At 37.4% G+C, this 24608-nt stretch overlaps 2 protein-coding genes across 2 annotated transcripts; both read left to right on the forward strand.

The window, feature by feature from the left end:
- Positions 1–206: 206 nt before the first annotated feature.
- fibinb (fin bud initiation factor b) lies at positions 207–1961 on the forward strand. Its single transcript, XM_065267788.2, has one exon. The coding sequence runs from the start codon at positions 489–491 to the stop codon at positions 1110–1112; it is 624 nt and encodes a 207-aa protein (XP_065123860.1). The 5' UTR covers positions 207–488; the 3' UTR covers positions 1113–1961.
- Positions 1962–5281: 3320 nt separating this feature from the next.
- Positions 5282–24514, forward strand: bbox1 (butyrobetaine (gamma), 2-oxoglutarate dioxygenase (gamma-butyrobetaine hydroxylase) 1). Its single transcript, XM_065267667.1, has 8 exons — positions 5282–5440; positions 10805–11197; positions 12190–12304; positions 17837–18035; positions 21518–21623; positions 22370–22566; positions 22784–22950; positions 23026–24514. The coding sequence occupies exons 2-8, from the start codon at positions 10841–10843 to the stop codon at positions 23199–23201; spliced, it is 1317 nt and encodes a 438-aa protein (XP_065123739.1). The 5' UTR covers positions 5282–5440; positions 10805–10840; the 3' UTR covers positions 23202–24514.
- Positions 24515–24608: the final 94 nt, after the last annotated feature.

The raw sequence follows: 24608 nt of genomic DNA on the forward strand, positions 1-24608 counted from the left end.
TTTATTTATTTTATTAATTTATTTTAAGTAGAGTGGACATCAAACTTCACATAACCTTGTCTTTCAAACCCATGCTGACTGGCGTGTAAGCGCTACAAATTCAAGTTACTAATGACAACCCCTGTTATATGTGCTGCCAGTTCAGCCATGTAAAGTGTATGGAGTGAAGGAGTGACGGGCTTGTAATTTGAGAGTCGGACCTGAGGTATTATTATCTGAAGTCAGCACAGAGTCTGAGCAGTCCAGATGTGGAAACAGACACAACCTAGGACACTGCGAGGGTTTGTATGTGTTCCTATCGTCTGCCGATAGTTGGAAAGTTGCAATCCAACACTGCGGTGTTACTTTATTGTGTTGATTTATCCGCGTCGTGTCGGGATTCCTCGGCAGTTTACGCTCTGGACATGCGTAGGATTGGAGAAGGAAGGCTTGTTGTTTGAAAAACAAAGTAGCCTACTTTTGACTTTGATAACACACAAGTGGGTACGATGGCTTCCCCTCTGCACATACTAACACTTTGTTTGGTTTTATTGCGTCTTGGAGGGTCTGAATTTTCGGGACCTTTGCAGCCGGAGATGTCCAACGGCACCTTTCATCACTATTTCGTACCGGACGGTTTCTACGAAGAAAACGATGATCCCGAGAAATGTCAGATGCTCTTTAAAATGACCGACGATCGCCGATGCAGCCTGGACGAGGACCAGGACTCGGTGATCCGGGACGATTTTACTATTATGAAGCGTCACATCGAGGACGCGGCGCGGGTGCTCGAGGGCATCGGGAAAAGCATTTCCTTTGACTTGGACGGAGAAGACAGCTATGGGAAATACCTGAGGCGGGAGACGACACAGATCAGCGAGGCGTTTTCCAACTCCGAGAAGTCTCTACTGGAGCTGGAGGTGAAGTTTAAACAGAGTCAAGAAAACGAGCTGAAAGAGGATCACAAGATCAGCGACGACTTTCTCAATATGATCGTGCACACGCGTGACGTACTGAAGGAGACACTGGACATCTCGCTTGGACTGAAAGACAAGCACGAGCTGCTGTCACTTATCATCCGGAGTCACGGGACACGGTTAAGTCGCCTGAAAAATGAGTATTTAAAGGTGTAGACATGTCTGTCATGCCCTTTCTGATGTTCCTGAATAGGAAATTCTGTAAAATCGATGCAGCTGTTTTGTGCAATAATGGAAGCCAATATTGACTTAATAGCAGCATTCATATTTGATGGACAGGCATTATTGCTTCTGATAATAAGACTGGTATGTCTGTTGAAACAAAGTAAAGATTTTACCTCTTGAAAGGAGACATCCCTTCTGAGCCACTCTGAGTTAGTTAGACTCACTGTTTGGTTGGTCATTATTTTCTCCTGTAAGGATGTAGGCTGTGTTTTATGAAAACATTTCCCCATTTACATAGGCATTACTTGAATGTTTCAGAGGAAAATCATGTAAACAGAATGAATATAGTTTTCAATGTACAAGTTGTAACTGTAATATTTTGTTTAAAATATTAAAAAAGCATGTATTTGGAATAGTTGTTAACCATTCAGTCTGACAATCCTCCAAAAGTTTGAACAAATTATATTCACAACATTATTTTATTATTATTGCGTTCTACTCACTTGGAGGGATAAAGCACATTTTGTTCTTCTTTGTTCATGTCAGTATATTTTGTGTGCCTTAAGAAATCTATATATTTTAATATGGGCTTTTAAAACATTAAACTGTGATTGTGTATATTTATGAAAAAGCTTAAATGTAGTCATTTTATGAGAATTTTGCATTAAATGTTCTTGTAGTCCTCTGAGAAGTAATGGGAAAAGGACCATCTGTGATGACACATTCCCTGACAATCCAAGATGACTGCAGGCAGGAATATTGGACTTGAAACGTTTTCCATGTGAAGTTTCATTCCTGAGAATTTTCATCCCTTTTTGTAATAAAAATTCTTTAAAATAGTTTGTGTGTGTTCTAGAAAATCACATTGTCTTGTGTCAAAAAGTTATAGTTCTAGTTTTGTTAAATAACGGCTTCGTGTTTGGTGCAATGAAGAAAACTTAGACAATTCAGGAGAAAAGACTGATAAACAGCCTACTGAAATAACCATCTAACAGTAGCATAAACAGGTCTTGAGTTTCAGAATTCATTTTTGGAGATGTGGCTGACAAATGATGTAATGCATGTTCAGGTGAAAGGATATGGGTTTCTATATGATGTTAACCTGATCCCCCACATTTGAAAAGACCCCCAAAAATGTCAGAGCAAAACTAAAATAGATACAGTTCAAGAAGCCATTGCACTAAAAGCATAAGTTTGGTCTTATTTGAAAGCCGACACTTGTACGTTTATTAAGAAGTCAAAATTAATACTGTCTTCAAAAAAAGTTGTTATAAAGATCTTAAATAATACATTTTTAATAACTCCACAAAACATATGAAATATTTTTATAAAAAAATAATTGAATCTGGCCTTGGAGCAATCTAGAAATGCAGTGCAGATAAAACCACATGTCTGATTATGTTCTGTTTCAAATCTGAAGATGATAGCTCTAAATTTCAGAATTTTATTAAATGTTTTTTAAAACCATGTCATGTGAGTTTATCTAGAGAAAACAGTTAAATATTAACATTATTTTTACATCTTCCAAGAATCCTTTGAGTTTATTGTTTCTATTGTTCCATGTGTCAGGCAGATCCATTAAATTTGAGCATCCAGATGACATATTAACAACTCTTAATGCCGGATATGCCTTTCTGCTTTTTCTTTATTGTTATGAATTTCTATTCACAGTGTTTTAATCGCTCCAGTCTTTGATCAAATGTCTTACATCTTTTTTTTTGTATCAAATGTATTTTCTACAAAAAGAAACTTAAAGGAGATTTACCAGTTGAAGAGAGAGTTTCCGCATACTGTACTATGCCTAGAAGGCTAATGTCCAAAGCTGTTTGTATGTTTTACCATAAACACTACACATGAGAGTGCTTGTGTAACTTAATGTCTTCATTATATGTACTTTATTCTGTTATTTAACTTTGTGTTTAGTTTTTTGTTCTAATTCTTTAATTTGATTTATATTACCTACTATGTCACTTTAAATTTGGACTATAGACTTTGATGTGTTTTTACTGTTATTTGCACAATTTGAGAATTTGTGCAAATGCTTTGGCAATACAAATGCCAAAGCACCGAGCACCGGCCCCTTTCCCCCTGGATGACCAAAGTGCCATTTTTGTCAAGTCATTTTTTGGCCATAAATAAAATGAGTCACATGATGACCTATTGACCTTTCAATCTCTTCCGGGACGAACCCTAGCTCACAGCATTCATGCACTCACACACTCTTACTACAACAGAGTGCACAGTACAGGGTCCCCCTCGAGTATGCATTGACCGAAGCGGTATGCTTGTTAACGTACTTAGGTTATTTTACAAGAACGACATGAAGAAAGCATACACAGTGCTTGTGTGTAGCTTCTCTACAATGTTTGATGCAAGTACCGTTGGCTTCTACACACAGTATATATATATATATAAACAATGATGCATACATGTTCACTCACTTTTTTTTTTGTTTGGGAGAGAAAAAATTCAAGGGCTTCGCGGGGTCTGGTCTTTGTTTTTGACTAAAAACTATTTATACTTCAAATTACTATCATTACTATAATTTTTACTACCATAAAAATAGTTTTCACATCACTTGTAAACAGGCTCATACTGATTGTATAATTCTCTGATTTATTATCATAAATGCTGTTTTTGTTATTATTTAAATAATTAAAAAGAATAAATTCAGAATAGGATTAGAACAGAATGATATTTTAAAAACACAAGGCAAAATGCAATATATAATATCATATAATATCAAAACTGCATACTCTTGACACACACACACACACACACACATTCTGCTTTCCATGTTTTGTGGGAATATTCCATTGACTTAATGGTTTTTGTACTGTAGAAACTAAATATTCTATTCCCTTCCCTGAACCTTAACCCCAACGATCACAGAAAACTTTCTCCTACCTCACATTTAAAAAAAAAAAAAAACATCATTCCTTTGATTTATAAGTCTGTTTCCTCATGGGGACCTCAAAATGTCCCCACAAGGTCACCAAAATACTTGTATTCCTATCTTTGTGGGGACAATTGGTCCTAATTACTAGGTACACACACACACACACACACACACACACACACACACACACACACACACACACACACACACACACACACACACACACATTCTGGTTTCCATGTTTTGTGGGGACATTCCATAGACGTAATGCATTTTATACCATACAAACTGTGTATTCTATTCCCCTTACCTGCCCCATTCCCTAACCCCAACCATCACAAAAACCTTTCTTGTACCTTAGATTTTCAATAAACATCTTGTTTGATTTATAAGCTTGTTTCCTCATGGGGACATCAAAATGTCCCCACAAGGTCACAAAAACACTGGTATTCCTATCTTTGTGGGGACAATTGGTCCCCACAACGTGATAATTACCAGGTACACACACACACACACACACACACACGCACACACACACACACACACACACACACACACACACACACACACACACACACACACACACACACACACACACACACACACACACACACACACACACACACACACACACACACACACACACACATACACAAACAATGTATAAATTGTAATGCACTGTACGCCGCTTTGGATAAAAGCGTCTGCCAAAAGCACAAATATAAATATAAATATATAGATATAAAACTCGGTCTATATAGATTTTTCTGTCTCACAGAAAAATAAAGAAAAATAGTAGCTTAAAATGTTTTTTTTCTATTCTGTTTTACTTTATTATTTGTTTTAATTGTGTGTCAGCGAGGAATGTGCCCTTTATGAGCACCTGCCCCTCCAAAGGTCTCTGCACAGCCCTGTTTTGTCATGCCAATAAAGCACACTTAAACTGAAATACAGAGAGAGAGAGAGAGAGAGAGAGAGAGAGAGAGAGAGAGAGAGAGAGAGAGAGAGAGAGAGAGAGAGAGAGAGAGAGAGAGAGAAATATATTGTATAGGTCATTTTGAGAATTGTTCACATTAAACAGTAATGTGGTTGTTTTCCAAGTAACACTTGACTGTATTATGTTTGACCACATACAGTAAAAGCTGCAATAAAATGGATGTCGAGCAAAGCAGCACGTAATTTTGGCTAATTGACAGTGTTCAAAATGATATGCTATTTGTGTGTGTGCGTGCGTGTGTGTGCGTGCGTGTGCGTGCGTGCGTGTGCGCGCGCATGTGTGCAGCAGCAGCACCAGTACTAGTAGTAGAGAAGCTATAGTAACCTTTCACCCACTTACATCGCTGTGAGTTCTCACGCTTTCTCACCTCTAAGTTATATAAGCGCCTATAACCGAGGCTTTATTTACACCATCATCGTCACGGTGAGTAACCTTTCCTTTAAAATGTTAATTATAATTTAAATGGAAAAAACAGTATATCTTGGACCTTAAAACTGAAAGCACTGCCTGGACTGCAGATAGTACCGATGTGTTAGGGTAATGCATGAAAGATTGCTTGCTTGCAGCTGTGCTGTGGTGCTTGTTTATTTTGTTATATCCGTGAAGTGCTAACGGCACGTTTTATATTCCATGGCTAAGTCACCTTACAGATGATATAGCAACTAATTTCGTCAGACGTAGGATTTGTTTTACTTCAGCATGCGGTGAACTGAACTACCCGGAAGCAACAAAGGCAGATACATATTCAGCTACTGCGGCTAAATACAGTTTTATTAGATAAAGATAAAAATCTGTTTGTGGTAATTTTACTTCTGTCGCATGTTAACTGTAATGTTTGTGTGGATAGAGCAATAAACGTTGATCAACTGTTAGCTTGTAACGCTGGAGGCGGGGATGGGTGATGTGTTTGGGTTGTAAGGAAAATTTAGTGGTGACCTTTCGCCTATATCTGTGTTCACCGAGATACGTAGGTCACATGAGCTAATGTGCGTGCATTACATAACCAGCACTTGTCTGTTTAGTATACTGGGATGAATGGATAGCATTTGAACTACACGATATAGAGATATATAGACATAAAGATACATAGATTATAGAGCAAAGGTAATTTCCCTTGGGGTGTGTAAAGTACTGAAAAAAATTAGGCAAAGTTACTTCTATGACATATAAGTTAAAGAGCCCCCATTTCCCTTTTTATAATTGACATACATTTATTTTGGTGTGTAAATTTGTGTTAGTAAATGTTAACAATATGTAAAGTTACAAATCCCACAGTATACGATGACACAGGTTATCGGTAACTGAAATCTCTTTCCCTGGACTACAATAAGTGCAAGGATTATTGTAGGCAACAGTTTACTTCCGCAGCTTGTTGACGTGGACCAGATGCACAAAATCATAATCATATCTGCTTTCAGATGGAGCGGCATTTACTACACAGAGCTGTAGTTCAGTGACAATCGGGGCAATATCGAATTAATTATCGCGGACGTCTCGCCTGCTATATATATATGCGCTATGGCCCAGCTTCTAAGTGAACTACGGCTTTGTGTAGGAAATACTGCTTCATACTACTAATCAAGGAACCGGCTTTACTGACGAGATGAGAATGACTATCGCATGCAATTTATCGTACAGCCCTAGTAATGTGTCCAAACTTTCAATTGGTACAGTAATTCTGTATGATAACACAAAACTGGCTAGCAGAATGTAGAAGAAAGAGCATCACAGCTTTAGCTTGCTACATGATAGCTAGCCTCATATATTTTCAATGAAATAGTGCTAGCTCACATTTACATATCTACGGTGGCTCATTGCTACCACTCAGTTGTCATTATAACATAGTTATAATGTCATTAAAACAACATCTTTTTCTCTTTAAATTGACATATTTTCCCCGTATTAAGGGTATATTATATCATTTAAATTAAAGGAATTCTGTATCTGTATTTAGAAATACATATCTGATTTACTGGCTTCAAGAAATGATCTGTACTTGTAAAAATGCAAGTACATGAAGGGGGTGTGGCCTTAATGGCCCTTCAGTAAGCAGTGTGCATGTGACTGAGTAAGGTGCAGGGTAGAAACAAACAAAATTGACCGAAGCGGTACGCTGTAAGAATTTTTTTTACTACATTTAAGTTCCCTGTTATTGGCAAATCTGCAATTTGTTCATATTCCCATTTTTTTCCCATTAATTCCATATTAAATATATTCCAATTAATTCCCATGGAAAGTTTCCAGCCTTGAAAATTTTCAGAACTTTGCAACCCTAAGACTAGCGCTTGTTTGTCGTTTCTACCCTCACAAATGCAGACATGGTTTTATGTGTTAGTATCCTTACCTTACCAATCTGTTACATTCTGCTCAAGCCTGCGCTGGCAAAGTTAATCAATCAGCTTAATCATCTGCATTTTCTGGATCAGATTCGGGCTCGTATTGATAAGTAAAGATGATATTATCTCCTGTTTGAAGGCCGATCTTCCAAATATGGACAAGACTGTCACATTTCCATCTAGGGATGCTCCGATTGATCGGCCAATAATGCTTGCTATGTTTCTCAATGAATTACGGTGAAATGCCGCTACATCCAAAAGCCAGGGGGCTCTCTCGTGCAGAAACTCAAAATGCGCTGTAGACGAAGAACAATACAGCTGTGATGACACGCAGCTCCATGAAATGGCTGAAGGATATATTTATATTGCTGTTCTTTAAAGCGTAACTAAACCCCTGGTCAGAGCCTGACTCCGCCCACTGGCAATATTTGAAAAAAGCAAGAAAAGTGGGCAGATCCCAACGGAGATAGAGGGGACGAACTAAACTCGTACCAAGTGTGTGGTGAGATCGTAACAAGGGCGTGGAGAGCTTGAACCTGCTTACGTCACGAGTCATTTTTTGGACCCAACATCCAATAGGAAAATTCAACTGCAGTAGCCACCGTTCAACCTGAAGAGGGCAGCACTCAGACGTTTTTACACCATATATTGCAGTATTGAAACACTTTATATCCAAATGTCAAAAAACGTACTAAAATCAACGAACAGCACTAATAAAGCATCATTCTTACAGATCATTAACTAAAAAAAGTTGGTTTAGGGTTTAGTTACTCTTTAAACCTTTTCAGGTATTTTCATGATAATAAAGAATATGTTTAATAATTATGTTAGACGAGTGTTGCTTTTTCAAATGCATGTTATAAATGACTCAAACTAACAGTGATTTTAGATCTATAAGGACTTACTGATCAAAAGCCGTAGTAAATGAAATAGCTGTAATAAGATCATCTGTCCGATTCAGAATAGTGATCGCCACGTATTATAAATGGAGATCGGCATTGATCGGAGCATCCCTATTTCCGTCACATGCTTTTGGTATTCGGCCAATCACAACACAGTGGATAGCTAGCCAATCGGAGCACACCACGCTTTCTCAGAACGTTGAGCTTTGTACAAATCAATGTGTTTCAAATAAATGTACGGTATGTGGAAAATAATGTGTTTTTTGAACACAAATACACCAAATACACAAAATAATGTTCTTTTTAGCAACATAACAGGTTCTCTTTAAAGTTTTTTGCTCTTAAAAGTCTAAAAAAGCAGCCGATGATTTTACTGAGATACTGAGATTTAAAGGTACTGTAGGGTAGGCACTATAGAGAGAAGTTAAAGGGACACAAGGCCGCATTTTTATGTTAATAAATCATCTTCGTAAGTCGGTATATGGTTAAATGACTCATTACATGACGAATGAAGACTCTCTCGCCCGCCCCTACCGTCTGTAGGAAGAATACCCCACTTGCAAGTTCGCTGTATCCGACCCGGTGTCCTTCAGTCTCGTATAGTCTTAGATATAGAACACATTTACTCCCAGACACTAGGGGGAGCTAGTAGAGAAATAATACTCAGACTTGCCTTGTGTGCCTTTAAAAGCCGGAGCAAGAACAATTTTGCTAAGTTTTGTTGGTCTGATCATTTGGACTTGTTGTTTCCGGACGGTTTCGGCGCATGATATACGTCACGACCACACATTAGCGATTGCCTATGGCAGATCCTGAGTGACTCTGGGTAGATCCAATAGTGTTGAACTTTAACAGAGAACCCGCCTACAAGGAAGTAAACGTTTCTCAATGGAGAGAGGCCAGAGTCTCTGTACAAATGAAATGTACGAGAGTCTGGTAGAACCAGGCTAATAAATCGGGCCTTTTAAAAAATAAATAAAAAAATCTGTTTTAAATAAATGTTACCATTATGTGCAGCAGTATTATTTGATTGGTTTGTTAGATAAGTAAGATAATAAAATTTAAGTGTCTCTTGCTGCAAAGTTATATCCATTTGCTGTGTCCCAGTTCACATACTTCTTTTATTCAAGTTAATCACAGGTAATAAAACAGGTAATGGAAAATCTCTACCTTTCTATATCTATATTTAAAATGATGTGATATGAGTTTGGGCACATACAACATCGTTGTTAAATTGCAGAGCATTCTTGTTAGAGAGTTTCCAGCTTCAGGATGAGAAAACATTGCTACACAGGCACAGTATATGCCTGCATATATGTGTGTAAAAGTGTCATTGCTGACTGAATTGTTAAAAAAAAAAAAGTCATACCAAAGGGTCACAGCATTAAACATATTAAATTTGGTTACATCTTGACAAGTTGTAACACTAGAGACTGCACATAAATATATTAAGATAACAGGCTCACAATTTAATTTCAGTGCTTTGTATTTTAAATACCACATTCTTAAAAAGTGTACAAATGAAATTACCATTTATGGGAAGTGTTTGTCATTATTTTTATTAGGGTGCAATAAAACACCCTTCGAGAAGTCCCTACTGAATCTTGTATCAGTGATTTGCACATTTGGACACAAGTTCTGTCAATGTGGTTTTGTTTAGACTATAAAAGAATTACACAAGGTACTGTAGCCTGGAGTATTTCTGTGAAATGGCACACATGATCTTGGAAAGTCAAATTCTTCCTGTGAGTACAGTCAAGGTCTGAGTGTAGAGTTGAGATATATTTTAGTCATGCTTTGTGTAGTGTGACTATGCTGAAGTCCTTCAGATTATCTTTTTTTATCTTGGTAACTTTGATGTAATAATGTTTGTATTGCACTGTTGTCAAACTTGGTTATCTCAACAGTCTTTCAGCTCTGTATGTCATAATTTTTACACCCTATGGCGGTTGCTTATCAGTCATCAAGGCCTAACTAGATGTTGGGCTGCAGGGTACCGTAAATAACTATAGGATAAACTTCAGAACAACAGCACAATAAATGATCAGTTAGCAACATCTGCAAAAATCAAACAAAGCCGTAAGGGGATTAATGTAATAAACAAAACTCTGATTTCCTCCTGGTTTGTGACTTTGCATTGGAACAACAAGAAAAGAAAACAAAGAGCATTACAGTGTAGTTAAGCAAGATTTTCCACATCTAATGCATAGTCAGTCAGGCTAGCGTGGTTTTGTAAAAATACTGAAAACACTGAACCAAAAACTCTTAATTTCTTACCTTTGCAGATTAACACGCAACCATCATGCATATTTAGTTACTTCATGAAACCAACACATTCATTAAGGTCATGATGAAGTAAAGTTTTTTTTTTAAACAAAACCTACAAAACACTGTATACTTGCATACTAACACACTTGGCTGCTTCTGGCTTTAAACAATATTCAAAACACGCTTCAGTAGTTTTACCTCTGGTGACTCATCTAAAGTGTTTGTGTTGTTGTAAAATTACTTTTAAACCTAACAATTTGTCTGTGTTTACGTGTTCCCAGATTAACAGCATATTCTCATTGACGCCGCAATTCAGGATGTTATCTTATCTTACCCGCTGGATGTCCAGAGGTGCTGTCCAGGCACTAAAGAGGACAAGCAGTCGGCCACATCCGGTCAAAACACCTCAAATTGGGAATCAGACACTGGCAGCAGCCAGCCTGCCTATTGCTGCGGGTAGTCCAGGGGTGAGACACGCCCAAGCAATGGATCGAGAGAGACTGCTGCAGATCGATTGGGATGATGGGTCTTGTAGTTTGTACCCCTTCACCTGGTTAAGAGATAATTGCCAGTGTCCTCTCTGTATGCTGCAGTCAGCGCAGGCACGCAGTTTGCTGCTCTTAGATTTGGATGTGCACACCGGGATGGACCAAGTGCAGCTGATGGACAATAAGGTTGGTCCAGATAAGCAAAATTATGCTCTTTAGACCTAAAGAGTTCATATTAGTACCTTAGAGGTACAGATTTTTATCAAATGTATACATATCTGTATCTGTAATGGTACATATTAGGACTTTTTTAAAATGGTCTTTTTATTAGTTTTGTTACAGGAAATATGTAAGAAAAAAAAATCAAGACTAAATGTCTTCTTTAGGCATCGTCTGTGTTTAGTGTGACCTCTCTTGGCACTAAACACATCTCGAGTGTTTTTGAGCAGAATTAAAAAGACTAATTTCTTTACAATTAGAAATTAGGATTTAATTTTATTTAGGTTTAAGAGATCCTGCAGTTTCCTGCTATTGCTCAAGTGAAAGGGGAGTTTACCCTAAAAACTTGACACATCAGTTTACATTTTTATACAGTTTATAACAGTATATAAATTTCCTGTATTTTCTGGATGTATTCTATTAAAGAGACTGAGAAACATTTATATATGATCACAATAACATTGCAAAAACAACAAATCTAATTCTGGCATGGTGGCCTAAGCCTTTTGCACAGCAAAACAATAATGAATACAGTAAGTAACAGACAGTAGAATAATTATGGTAATAATAATAAAAGTAAATTAACAAATTAAAAATCCAGTTTCAACTATGGTAAGAAGTATAGTTATGGTCATACAGATGTTGAAGCATGCCCACATTCGGCAGCCAAAGAGTCAGAGGTCTATAAGAAGCACCCATATATTAGGCCATTTTTAAAGGGTACTGCCAAAGTGACAGCTGGGCTTCATATTTAAAAAAATGTTCTAACAGTTTTTTAACAAGTTTCCTATTTGCATTAAGCAATGTCATTCTGCCGGACATCTGTGTTTGAAAAAAACCCTGTACGTTTTTAAGGAACTATGCCATTACGCAAGTACAGTAGGTGTATTGGAGACAAATTGGATAGGGGCCTTTGTCTGAAAGCTTTTCTTTAACTGTTTGTCTGAAATGCATTGTAGGTGTCCATAACTTGGCCTGATCAGCATAGTAGTGTGTTTGAGCCTGACTGGCTGAAGAAAAGGTGTTTTTCCACTGAGGCAAGACAGGCACTGCAAGAGGAACTCTTTCTTAATGGTGGGTTCATCATCAGTCATTTTCTGTTACTATTATTTACTGTTATACCACAGGCTGTTGAATGCTTTATTCTGATTGGTTGAGAAATGTTCCACGGGTATGATTTATTTTTCTGTAAACTCACACCTGAACTGTCTAATGTCTTAAAATAACTACCATGTCTTTGGTATAAGCGGGATAATTGACCTTGGGTGTGCATTATTTTCGAATAATTCAAAACCCCATCGTCAATTATTCCTTACATGCATGTAATGCTGCATGCCTTTTTTTGAAAAATTACCATGATATTTTTAATATTGGCTGAGTAAGGACATGTTAAAGGTTGAAATTAAAGTGAATCATGGAAATCATGCTTTGACGCATCAATCAGTGCTAGTTTTCAGGAGTTTCCACTCCAGCGTTGCCAGTTCATCGGGAGCAGAAGTGGTTTTCTCAAATAATATGCTGGAACATGTGTTTTTGCTCCTGCCCGCTCTTACTCTTTATGGAATTAATCAGCCTTTACTAGAGACCAAATTCCTTTATCCTTCAAAAACAGGCAGAGCGTAAATCTTCAAGCACAGATGAGCTTTTTTGTTTGTCTGAAGTGATTATGCTTGATTCTTTAAAGTGACTGGCTTTTTTGTTTTAAACAACACATTTAGTATGGCTGCATATACACTTTAACGATTAATTAAACGTTTGTTTAACGCATTGTTTGGCTTTGTCTGTAGAGCTCTAGACAGCAATGACCTTTGTAGTGTGCATGCACTTCCCCCCAGAATCGCCCCTGAATGGAAACTCTTTCTCCACTTCCTGCCACATGGAATAAAGATTTAAAGCAATTTGAGAAATAGCGAGCTGTTGTGCTTATACCAAACTTTAGAGATGCTGTGGTTACGACAGACTCAACATTGTGTTCGCCAAAATAAGCATCCTGCATATATTTACGTGTTCTGAGATTTTAGGATTAGTTTTTCTTTAATTAATCCTTTGAGGCCTTGCCGTTATAAAAACAGACTCTGTCTTTGACAGTTTTCACCAAGAGACTATGATTCCATGAAACAAAAACTATAAATCTTTATATGAAACACATTTCTTGTCACAGGTCAGAACTACGTTATTAGGGGTCTGTTGATTGTCAGATGATGTTTTTGGCTGTACGATGTCAGAGCACCCCGCTGCTTTTTTATTGTTTTAAAACTTGTGATTTTCTTTCTAAGGTTTAGGAAATGATGCTGCTGTTGTGTGTAAATCCACAAACACATAAAGCCCTTGTGTCCTTTAAAGCTGTAAAAGACAACAAATTAATCTCCACAGCGTTTTCTACAGACTACAAAATAAGTGTCTGCGTGCATGTAATGAGAAAATATATATAACGTGGTAGTCGTCTTTAACATGACAGCGCGTCATTTTCAAAGTGAAAGGGATTTTATACCTTTAAATAGAGGTTTACAATGGACTAAGTGCCTCCAACTATTGCACTAAATGGGAACTATATGGGTGTAAACTGGATGTGTATGATGTATAATGCATCATGAGTCACGCTTGAAAAACTGGTCATAAGATGATATTTGTACACGGATCTGTGCTTGTTTCTATGTTATATGAGGCCCTTTATCCACACATTTGAACAGTTTTATTTTGGTACTTTTGAATCTTTCTTTGAGCAGTGTAAAAATGTATTGCTTAAAATTAGGGATGCACCGATACGACTTTTTTGGAATACGAGTACGAGCACTTGCATTTCAGTACTTGCCGATACCGATACAGAGTACTTAATAAAAAAACATGATTTAAAATTACAGGTAACAGCTTTATTCATATAATTTAACAAAAAAACAAAGGACTAGTTTTCCAGTTTGTTGTAAACTCTGCCTCTTTGGACAACACAAGAGGCATGAATCCCTTACACGCCGCTCAAACATAGACATTTCTCAGACCGTGGTATCGATTGCAGGTATCGGGGGACTTTTAACGAGTACGAGTACTTTAGAAAATGTGGTATCGAAGCCGATACCCTGGTATCGGTGCATCCCTACTTAAAATGTGTCAGTGTGACACTTTGTATACATAAATGTTTCTGTCCCAAGTGGTTGAGCGATGTGTTAGCAGCACAGAAGTCATGAATTAAGTTTCCAGGGAACACGCATACTAAGAACTGTCAGAAAAATGCATGGTCAAAACATTTTCCCAAGTTTTCATTTTGGTAGTAGGGGTGCGCGGGGCAAAAACTAACACAAGGTTAGTTTTAACACGGACTGTTGAGGTTGAAGGTTGAGCGTTTTGTTTTTCCGGTATTTTTTTTCACGCTGCTAAAAGACGATTTCCTTCAAATTGCTGTAAATTTATAATGTTTTTCCAAAGAGTTATTGATGAACGAGTGTTTTGGATGCAAGTAAATTTTTTCATCAGATGTTTTTTTCTCCGTTTTCTATGTTGGGGGTGTAAGATACCAAATCCAATGCTATGTCATATTAATCAGTGTCTTTTTGACTTAAACATAAAAAATATTTTGACCCAGCGGGGTTAATTTTAACGCTGTGTTACAACTAACTCCTTAGCACTTACGATATGAAAACCGCTAACGTTAGTGTAATTCTTGCCGTTGTTTTAAATATAAAACACACAAATGATTGCTGGCTGCCAACAAAATAAATGTGCCTGTCTTATTAAAAATCGTGTGTCCAATTTATTTTTGTTCATATTGTTAATATTGATTGAATAAGGCCACGTCAAAGATTGAAATCATAATGAAATTAATTGCTAAAATCAGACTGATGCTCATTATCTCAGAATTTGATTTTTTATAAACTGTAGTATGGTTATTGGGTCACATATAAAAAAGTTTTTTTCATAATTGTGCTGCTTTTCCCCACATATTTAGACATTTGTATCCATTTATAATTGAACTATTGTTAGAAAGGGCTGGATGAATGAATACAGTGTGGATACCTGTCTATTATAGACGGATATATATACAATATCCACTTCAAGTATATAGACAAAATAGTATTGAAATTTTACAATACTTGAAAGTGTTAAAACTAACCCCCTACCAGTTACAATTAACACCACCTATGGGGTAAGATGTAACGTTTGCACTTCTGTCATGTTTGGTTAAATTGTCCAAGAATGGTAACTACTAGAAACAAACTTCAAATGTTCATCTGTAGCAGAGATGTGCGTGTTGCTTGTGTAAAAATATAATGAATCAAACTCAAATATTTTTTGAATGATTGAGCCAAAACCAAAAAGCGTTAGGTTGTGCCCCGCTCTCCCCTACTTTTGACCATTTTATAGTATTTTTGGAGGCTTTAGAGAATACACAAAAAAGTGGACTAGTAAGATCTTTGCAGTTATTCTTACCATCAGGAGTTTTTTAGTAGGATAAACTGCTCACACTGTGACTTTTACGGCCCAGCGCACTGATTTACTAAAGGACTTTCCTAGTAGAGTTTGCCTGTAGGGTCTAGTTTACAAGGGGGCACAACTGTGCTTTGCTCGGGTTACAACATGTCTAGCTGACATCATGCATGCCATGACATCATGATCCCTCACGGCACCAACCTCAGTCAGACTGCTGCAAGAATAAACTAACAGATGCAAAACAGTTCACTTTTTCCCCACAGAAAAAGACCGCACGGGCACAAAGCGAAAACTTTTAACGGTCACAGTGCTAAATTTAAAACCCTAATTTTCCACATGTTTAATGGAAATAATGGGTTCACTCAAAAGAGTTGTCTTTCTTAATTTACTTGAAAAACCTATGTGTTCAGCACCGAATTTAAACTACATTGCACACATGAAAATGTAATAAGGCAAATCATTTAAATCAGACATATTAAAGCCAACATTTTCCACAAACTATTCGAGAACTTTGGTTTGCGTCCTGCATGTGAGCTACTGTCTGTCCTGAGCGCAGTGAACTCGGAGTGCCGTGTGCTCGGAGCTCTTAGAGACTCTGTTTAGTTTAACTGGAAGCAGCTGACTGCCAGTTACAGGAGCCACAACTTCATGGTATCATAGCTGGACGACTTACAAAAGTCATGCTGACGAAAACTGTTAAAGCACACACAAGCTGACATTTTACTTATTCTGTGTGCCTTTTATGTACATTAATATACCTACAGTACTTGTCTGTTTAAGGGGCCATTTACGTGACAAAATGGGAAACACCGGAAACTTATAATGCATTTTTTTTACAACAATTTAAAGTCTTGAGAAAATTCGAGGCAAATATGTAAAAACAGTGATGTGCACATGCACATTACACATTTGGTCTGCCGGAATGCGTCAATACTTGGATACAAGCGAGAGTAGTAACCGTGTCGGATACGTGTAAACAGGCATTGCAAAATTTTTCAAAAACGTTTATACTCTTAGAAAGGATTTACACATCTTTGTGTGTTAAGCTTTTAACACACTATGTGTAATTTTAACACATTATGTGTCATTTCGTGTTGATATGTGTTAAAATACAAAAAATGTGTTGTTTCAACACAGAGATGGGTGGATTCTGGGACACACATTCGTTCTAAGAGTGTAGTGTTTTTGGCAATCGTTCTCATTTAAATGTTCCCTAACTATAAGCCATTGAAAAATAACGCCAAGTTTTATGAGAATATCTCAGGGGGCTCAGCTGGATAAGATACATGATTATAATCTCTGATTGGCTCATACGCCAGACTGAGGCCTGCCAGGAAATCCTAGTATGTCAGCGAGATTGGAAATATTATTGAGCATTACACAGTCATTATAGCTGAGCATTGCTGACCTGGACCAGCTGAAGCACTTCACCCCGGGCAATGTGCCCAGCTCGCTCGCTCTCTAACTATCTCATTCACCACCACCCACTCAGTTTTCAGTTTTATTACCATGAGCATGTTTTACTCAGTTCCAGCTTCTTTGTTTTTCTACATACTACATAGAGGACCAAGCAGCGAGTTATAAGTGCAAAATGGTTGATCAGCCACACAAGCACATGAATATTTCTCCAGAGGAAGGATGGGAGTAAATATGTGTTTTTCCAGCAGGGAAACGTAGCTGGCCCTCACACAGTGTTTTGACCAATGTGTTCTGGCCTGAGTCCTCATGCACAAACTTTACTGGACACACACTTTTCTTTATTATGTGAAGGGACGTTTCTGGCATGTTTCATTTGCGTTTAGGTCTTAGTAGAACATGTGAATGGATGCACAAACAATTTAATTGGACATTTATCCTTATTCAAGCCAAATGCTTGTGTAGCGTTGCCGTTGACATCATTATTTGGTGTCTCCACTTGAGTGAACTACTAATTCGTCTCAGATTTTTACTCTTCAGTAGACTTTATAAATTTAATAACTGTTACGAACCCCAGCTGTGCAAAACCACTAAACCTCCAAGAGTGTGTTCTGGCTGTGACCAGCACTGGATCTCAGTTAAAGTGTCTGATCGTCCATGATGGAAAGTTGGATTAAACCTTTGGAATGAGCAAAGTTTTAATGACACTAACTTAAGTGTGTAACAGTGTAATGTAATGTAGATTATATTTCCCTTTCTTTGTTTCAGAGCGAGAATACTGGGATTCAGGTCTACAGATCCCCACGTTAGACTTCAAGGAGGTTTTGCATGATGACAAGACAGCTTTGGCATGGCTGGAAGCTCTGAGACGCGTTGGCATCGTCTACCTGAAGGGGGCGCCAGTGGAGCAGGGCCAGGTGGCCAGACTGAGTCAGAGAATTGGCTATCTCCGCCTCACCTTTTACGGGTATGGTCTTTTACATTGACTTGATGCTTTTATGCTTAAGGCAAACATAAGTAGCATAAGAGTACAATAATGATTATATTTAAAACATTATTAATTTGCAAACTGCATACTTAGAAACAACAGGAGTCCCTCACTACAAAACACAGATTAATATGACACATACTGTATCATGGTCACAGTTTTTTTTTTTTAGGGGGGGTCGTTTTTGACTCATGGCAACAAAAGCACATCTGTGCCAAATGGCTCTGATGTACAGTCATCACACTTAAAAAATATCCTGACAAAGATTGGCAACGCTCCACAGGCCACACATTTATTCAAAATTACTGTCTATACATCTATATAATACTAACATAATTAAAACTGTCATTTCTGTCAAGGCTGCCGTTCCCTTTGTAGCATCAATAAAGAAAGATAAATACGTTTTTAAAGCAGCACAACACTATGGAAAAACATAATGTGGTTGGATGAATCATCTTCTATTCAGAATCCCACATCTGGACAGGTTTACATTTGAAGAAAAAAATTCCCTGAACCCAAAATGTCTGTTGAAAACATGTTGGGATCAGTAGTCGTCTGAGCAGCACCCATCTCATGGAAGTCATTAGTTCTGGTGATTGCTTTGCTGGTTGTGTAACATCCGAATGATCCGAAAGCATTTAAAAAACCTCAGACTTATTTAGGAAAAATATACATTTCTGAATGTATTTATGTTCAATTCATAAAATGGCTGCGTGCACATAAAAGGTTCATAAATTCATCAATCGCAAATCATCTTAAAGCCACTGTGTGCTTTGCACATTACATTAATATGATATCTTGCAGGTTTCAGCATTAGTCTTACAAATACACCCAGATATGAAGTTGCAGCATGCAGTATGTAAAATATGCCATTATATGATTGTGACTAAATTCAGATTCGTGTCTTGTGCTTGGGGATTATATATTACTACTTCATTCACTGAAAACCATGAAGGCAAAAACTGTGGAGCCCCTTGTCATGACAGTTTTTGTTATTTTTGGGATTTAATCCTTGTATTTTTAGGTAAAGTTATTCAGATAAACTTTTAATAAACATGCCAAAACTAAATACTGCATCACTGAACCTTAATGGAATGTTTTGGTGCGCACTGCACTATGATAAATTTAACCCTCAAGATCCAGAAGCTTCTTTCTTGAGAAATAATGCTGTGCTGCACATTGTTCAGGACATGTTAGACAGCATTTTACAAAAGACTGACGCTAATTTAAATGCAGGGAGTGGCAGTGTCGTCACATGAATATGACTTCAGGTATTTCAGTAATTTTGTTCATTCTCATGCAGATATAACGCAAGAATAATTGTTGTTGTTTGACCTTTACTTCGTGATGTTAAGTCGTCTTTCTCTTCCTGCCAGAAACCTCTTGGCTATTGACCCGAGAGGAAAACAGTGTGTAAAAACTGGCATTGTAATCATCGAGACATTCCAGAAAACTCTCTCCTTTGAAAAAGATAATTGTGAACATCACAGTATGAGTCATCTGTTTACACCATCATCAATATTGTGATGGAAGCAATTCATGCTGTAACATCGGAACAATGTTCCTCTCTTAAAAGAAAGCCTCTGACATCTATTATATGAAAAATGACGTGAAAGTGAAACCTGTTCCATTGCCTTATGCTCACTGGAAGATGATTAGCGAGTACAAAACCCTTTTATAAATCAAGAACGATTTTAATGTTGATTTATTTTCCTGCCAACACCAAATCCACAAGCGCATGCAAAGCGAATTTTAATACCGAAGGGAAGGTAGAAAGGATAATAAAGATGATTGAGACTGACTAAGTCTTAGTTTGAGTGGAAATCTTCTCATTGGACAGAAAGATAGAAGAGCCAGAGAGGACGGACAGACAGACAGACACACACACTGTGTGCTGCTGGCTGTAACCACTAAGCCATTCATGTGAACTTTCTCTCGGCTGACATCTGCATAGTGATTTAACACAAAATGCTGGACCTAGAATTTCAGTTGAAACACACAGAGACGACAAAACTGGCCAGAAAACAGCTTCATCTGACTCAAACTGGAACAAAAAGCTTTGTATTTGCCAAATCGAGGCTTTGTTGTGTGAGGGTTTGCTGGATAGTGAGGAAGGCGGTGGTGGACTCTGGTTTCTTTAAAATGCATTTGAGACCACTAATCTGACCCATCTCCTTTTATATCTTTGTTTTATTTCCTTTGTTTTTATTTGAATAACATTAGAGAATTGTAAAGACATAAAGAGACATCATGCACAGCTTTCGGGTCCAACCGATCTCAAATTCCATACGGAAATAACTAAAAACACACAATAATATACACTCATATCATAATGCAAAACAGCCAAAAAACCCAGATCATTATTTTTATCTCCATAACAAAGTCTGAGATGTCCAGACATGAACTTGAATTATTAATATATTATTGTGAGTTTATAATTTTTTTACTTAAATATGTCATATGAATAAATAGTGATCATAAACGTTTAAATAATTTAAATAATATTCTCTATTAAAATGAGTGGAGGATTGGACCCGTAAACAGGATTCCTTACGTCAACACTTAACAAGCGGATAGGCCGAAAATTGCGTAGGTGTGTGCTACCAACCCTTCTTGCTTTTGTCTCATAAAACAAAAGCGTAAAAGAGCTAAAGTGTTGACTGTCAGACAACAGAAAACTGAAGTGTTGTGCAAATTCTTGTAAAAATACATGACACTCAGTGGCAGCTCGTGACTGCTTACCCGCAAATTCTAAATAAGTGTTTGGAGCGTCATGTATGGTTTCACAATATGTGTTTGTTGCATCATGTTAACCATGTGCATCACATGTTTTGTCAAAATAAATGCCTGCTGCACATGCGTCAAAACCGTTTAGACACTCCTTTAACAGTAAACTCTGATTACGCATGAGATTATGCAAGTATCAAGCAAACGCGAGCGTCTCTTTTATCATAAACCCTTTAGATGCGTGACACGCGTCTGCAGCAGGCACTTATTTTGACAAAACACGTGATGCACATAGGTTCACTTGACGCACCGAACACATATTTTAAAAATACAAGCAACACACATGACGTGATGACCTTCACATCAAGCGCCCTCGAAAAAAGAAGTCACCGGCCGCCACTGATGACACTGCAGCATAATTTCATAAATCCATATTTGATATTTTTGTATTATTATCTGTTACATTTTGTGTCAGGGCCTGAGAGGGTTTATCAAAAATCTACTTAGAAGTTAATAATAAAAACATATCTTCTCAGTGTTACCAAAACAAAATGTCTGTTTTGTTCATTGCAGGGATTCCTCAGTCAATAAATTTACTCTCAAGACTTTAGTAAACCAGGAAAGCATTTTACAGCTGTGGTTTCCTACAATGAGTGCATGGAGTGATGCAGTAAAACTTTACGAGCCCACATTCACCTTTTCTGATCTGTCAACCCCTTATTGTGCTTTTACAGACACACGTGGCAAGTGCAGGACAAGGCTATGGCTAACAATGTTGCATATACTTCTGGCAAATTAAGCTTGCACACAGACTACCCTGCTCTGCACCATCCTCCTGGGGTAAGTTTACACAAATGTACACACACACACACACACATTTTAAAGCTATATTAGTGAGAAACTATATGGTTTGTATTACAAGATATATAGATATATTTACCAGAAGCATGGTTGCATTATTACATTAAAAGAAAATATGATTTGGACAATATTTAAAAATAAAGGGGCGGTTTCCCGGACCAGGATTAGCTTAATCCAGGACTAGGCCTTAGTTTAATTAGGAAATATAACTAGTTTTAACAAACATGCCTTACTAAAAACATTACCTGTGTGCATTTTGAGGTAAAACAAAGGGCACTGATGTATTTTAAGATATGCCAGTGCAAGTTATTTTCAGTTTGGAGAGCTCTTAAAAGTGTTTAAGTCTAGGACTAGTCTAATCCCTGTCCGGGAAACCGCCCAATTGTGAACAGTACTTTGCTAGTAAGACGTTTCAAACGTTTTGGCCCTCACAAACCTGCACACACCTTACCGGAAAAATGCATGGTTGTTTTTACAGTTTGGGAAGGGATAAACCATGCCTCACATTGTTTTTGAAAAAAGCCATTACTACCACACCCCTTTTACATTTTTTTAGACATTTATAAGCCTTCATAATTAGAGCTAATTTCATTAAAAAAATGAAGACACGACAGCCCAACCCTACTTTAGATTGCTTATAGATATATGCAAATCCACAGCTCATATGTAATGCCAGCGTGGATCGTCGTCGTAGTTTTTACAGAGATGGCTGTGTGTGTATGTAGGTGCAGTTCCTGCATTGCATCCGTCAGGCCGAGCAAGGTGGTGAAAGCGAAGTGGTTGATGGCTTTCATATGGCTGAGCAGCTCAGAATGGAGGATCCTGAAGCGTTTAACATCCTCTCTTCTGTCAGAGTCGATTTCACAGACAGCGGCGCGGATTACTGTGACTTCAGCGTGCAGTCCAAACATCACATTATAGAGTAAGATGCACGGTGACGGCCATTAACATGCTTTCTGTATTAATGGAGTGTTCGATCAAAACTGTTTTCACTTTCTTGTCAACTTCTATCTTGTCCACACCAACTAGAGTATTTGTGCTGTAAATAATGCACTAAATAGCACCATCTGTTGGTCGATTGAGAAACTGAAAGAACTCACAGAACTTAATGCAAAAGTAAATCTTGTTTTAACCTACAGTGTGGACACTGAGGGTCGTGTTGTGAGGATCAACTATAACAATGCCACACGAGACTCCGTGTTAGATCTGCCTCTAAATCAAGTTCAGCCCTTCTACTCTTCACTAAAGGCCTTTGTGGATCTGCTCAGCAGGCCTGAGAATGTGTTCACATACAAAATGAAACCAGGTCAGTATGGCTTTCGCACGTGCAAATCAGAAACTGCTGCACACACTTGTTATTAATCTCATTTGCTCTGTGCAGGCGACTTGGTGACCTTTGATAACTGGCGTCTATTGCATGGCCGAAAAAGCTACGTGTCGCATTCGGTTCAGAAAAATCGCAACAGCACCAGACATCTAGAAGGAGCATATCTAGACTGGGATGAGGTCATGTCCCGTCTCAGAATCCTCCGGAAGACGGCCCGTGGAGACATCTAGGCGATGCCTTTCCTGGACCACACTGCATGTCATAACTGATAACAAGTATACAGTATATCCGGTTAGTCATTTGATTACCCGTACTTAGAGGAACTGTAGCAACTCTTCACCTCAGAAAGTTTTGGATTTTAGAAGGGATATTTCTAAATGGTGCATTTCAGTTTTGTCATGTAGATAATTTGTCCTGTGGATAAATCTGTCGTATGGCTTTTAATTTGAATTCTTCAATGCTTTTTGCACATGCTTAGAAAGCTTGACCTCATACTGGGTTTTCTTGAGATGGCTTTTAGGATATTACTGCTGAACCGCATTTTTAAATTATTAAACACTTATTTGTGAATAACTGCCTTAAGTTAATACAATGATTTCATTCTAAACCACCCATGTTTTCATTACTCATGTCCCCCAATCCAAAACTGTTTTAGATGTCTCCTTAAAACACCTGATTCAACTCATCAGCTTGGTACGGGAAGGAGATGTTTCATATAGGGAAACATCTAAAACATTCTGGAGGGGGGATGCCGAGGACTGCAGTTAAGAAACACTGGCTCATGTCATCTTGCTGAGATGCTAGTCAGCTAATGGCCTAATGTGTGGTTATGTTTATCAGGAAAGCTCTTAGCAGAACCAAATAGCCCCTATTTGATCATTTCCCTTTAAGATTTAACCATTGATTTTGAGATTGATTTACTTTACATCTACTTTTATAATATATAAAATACAGCCTTTAGTTTAACCCATCCATTTTGCACATTTAATTGTAGACCTTAATGAACAATGTAAAAAAAATTGTTTGCCAGTATTGTAAATGTAGTTCAGACAATGATGTATATTAAGTATTGCAATGAGAAAATATTTTTGTGTTACTTAGCTAAGGTCCAAAATGCGAAATGGATTGGTTTTGAACAGCTTTTTCATTTAACAAAGTATTTTTCTTTCAATATATAGATAAATATTGATACATTTTTATTATATTTAAATTAAAACTTATGGCCTATTTGTACAAATGCAGTAACAATGCAAATACAGCGTATGTAGCTAAAGACATGTCTTTTCCATGCTAATGTAAATGATGTCTTTGTATGAAATACGTTAGCTATAAATCTAGAGTTAGATTTTTTGTGTGTAAAACAACAGACAATGTTGTTATTTAAACTGCTCTGGATTATTTAGTAGGCAATTGTTAAGATGAGATGCTATATTGTCAAGTCTTAATGAAAATGTTGTACGAGTTGGGGTATTACAATGAAATGGCTGGGGTCTGACATGTATTTTTTAAATTAAAATAACAATAAAAGACATTATTAATGTAATCAGATGTTGGTTTCTTTTTTCAGTTGCTTCTTTGAAAATTGTCAGTAACTCTATGCACTCATAAAATTAACTTCCTAAGACCAGGGGCCTCAT

Source organism: Paramisgurnus dabryanus, chromosome 2, assembly GCF_030506205.2.
Source record: "Paramisgurnus dabryanus chromosome 2, PD_genome_1.1, whole genome shotgun sequence".
Taxonomy (NCBI): domain Eukaryota; kingdom Metazoa; phylum Chordata; class Actinopteri; order Cypriniformes; family Cobitidae; genus Paramisgurnus; species Paramisgurnus dabryanus.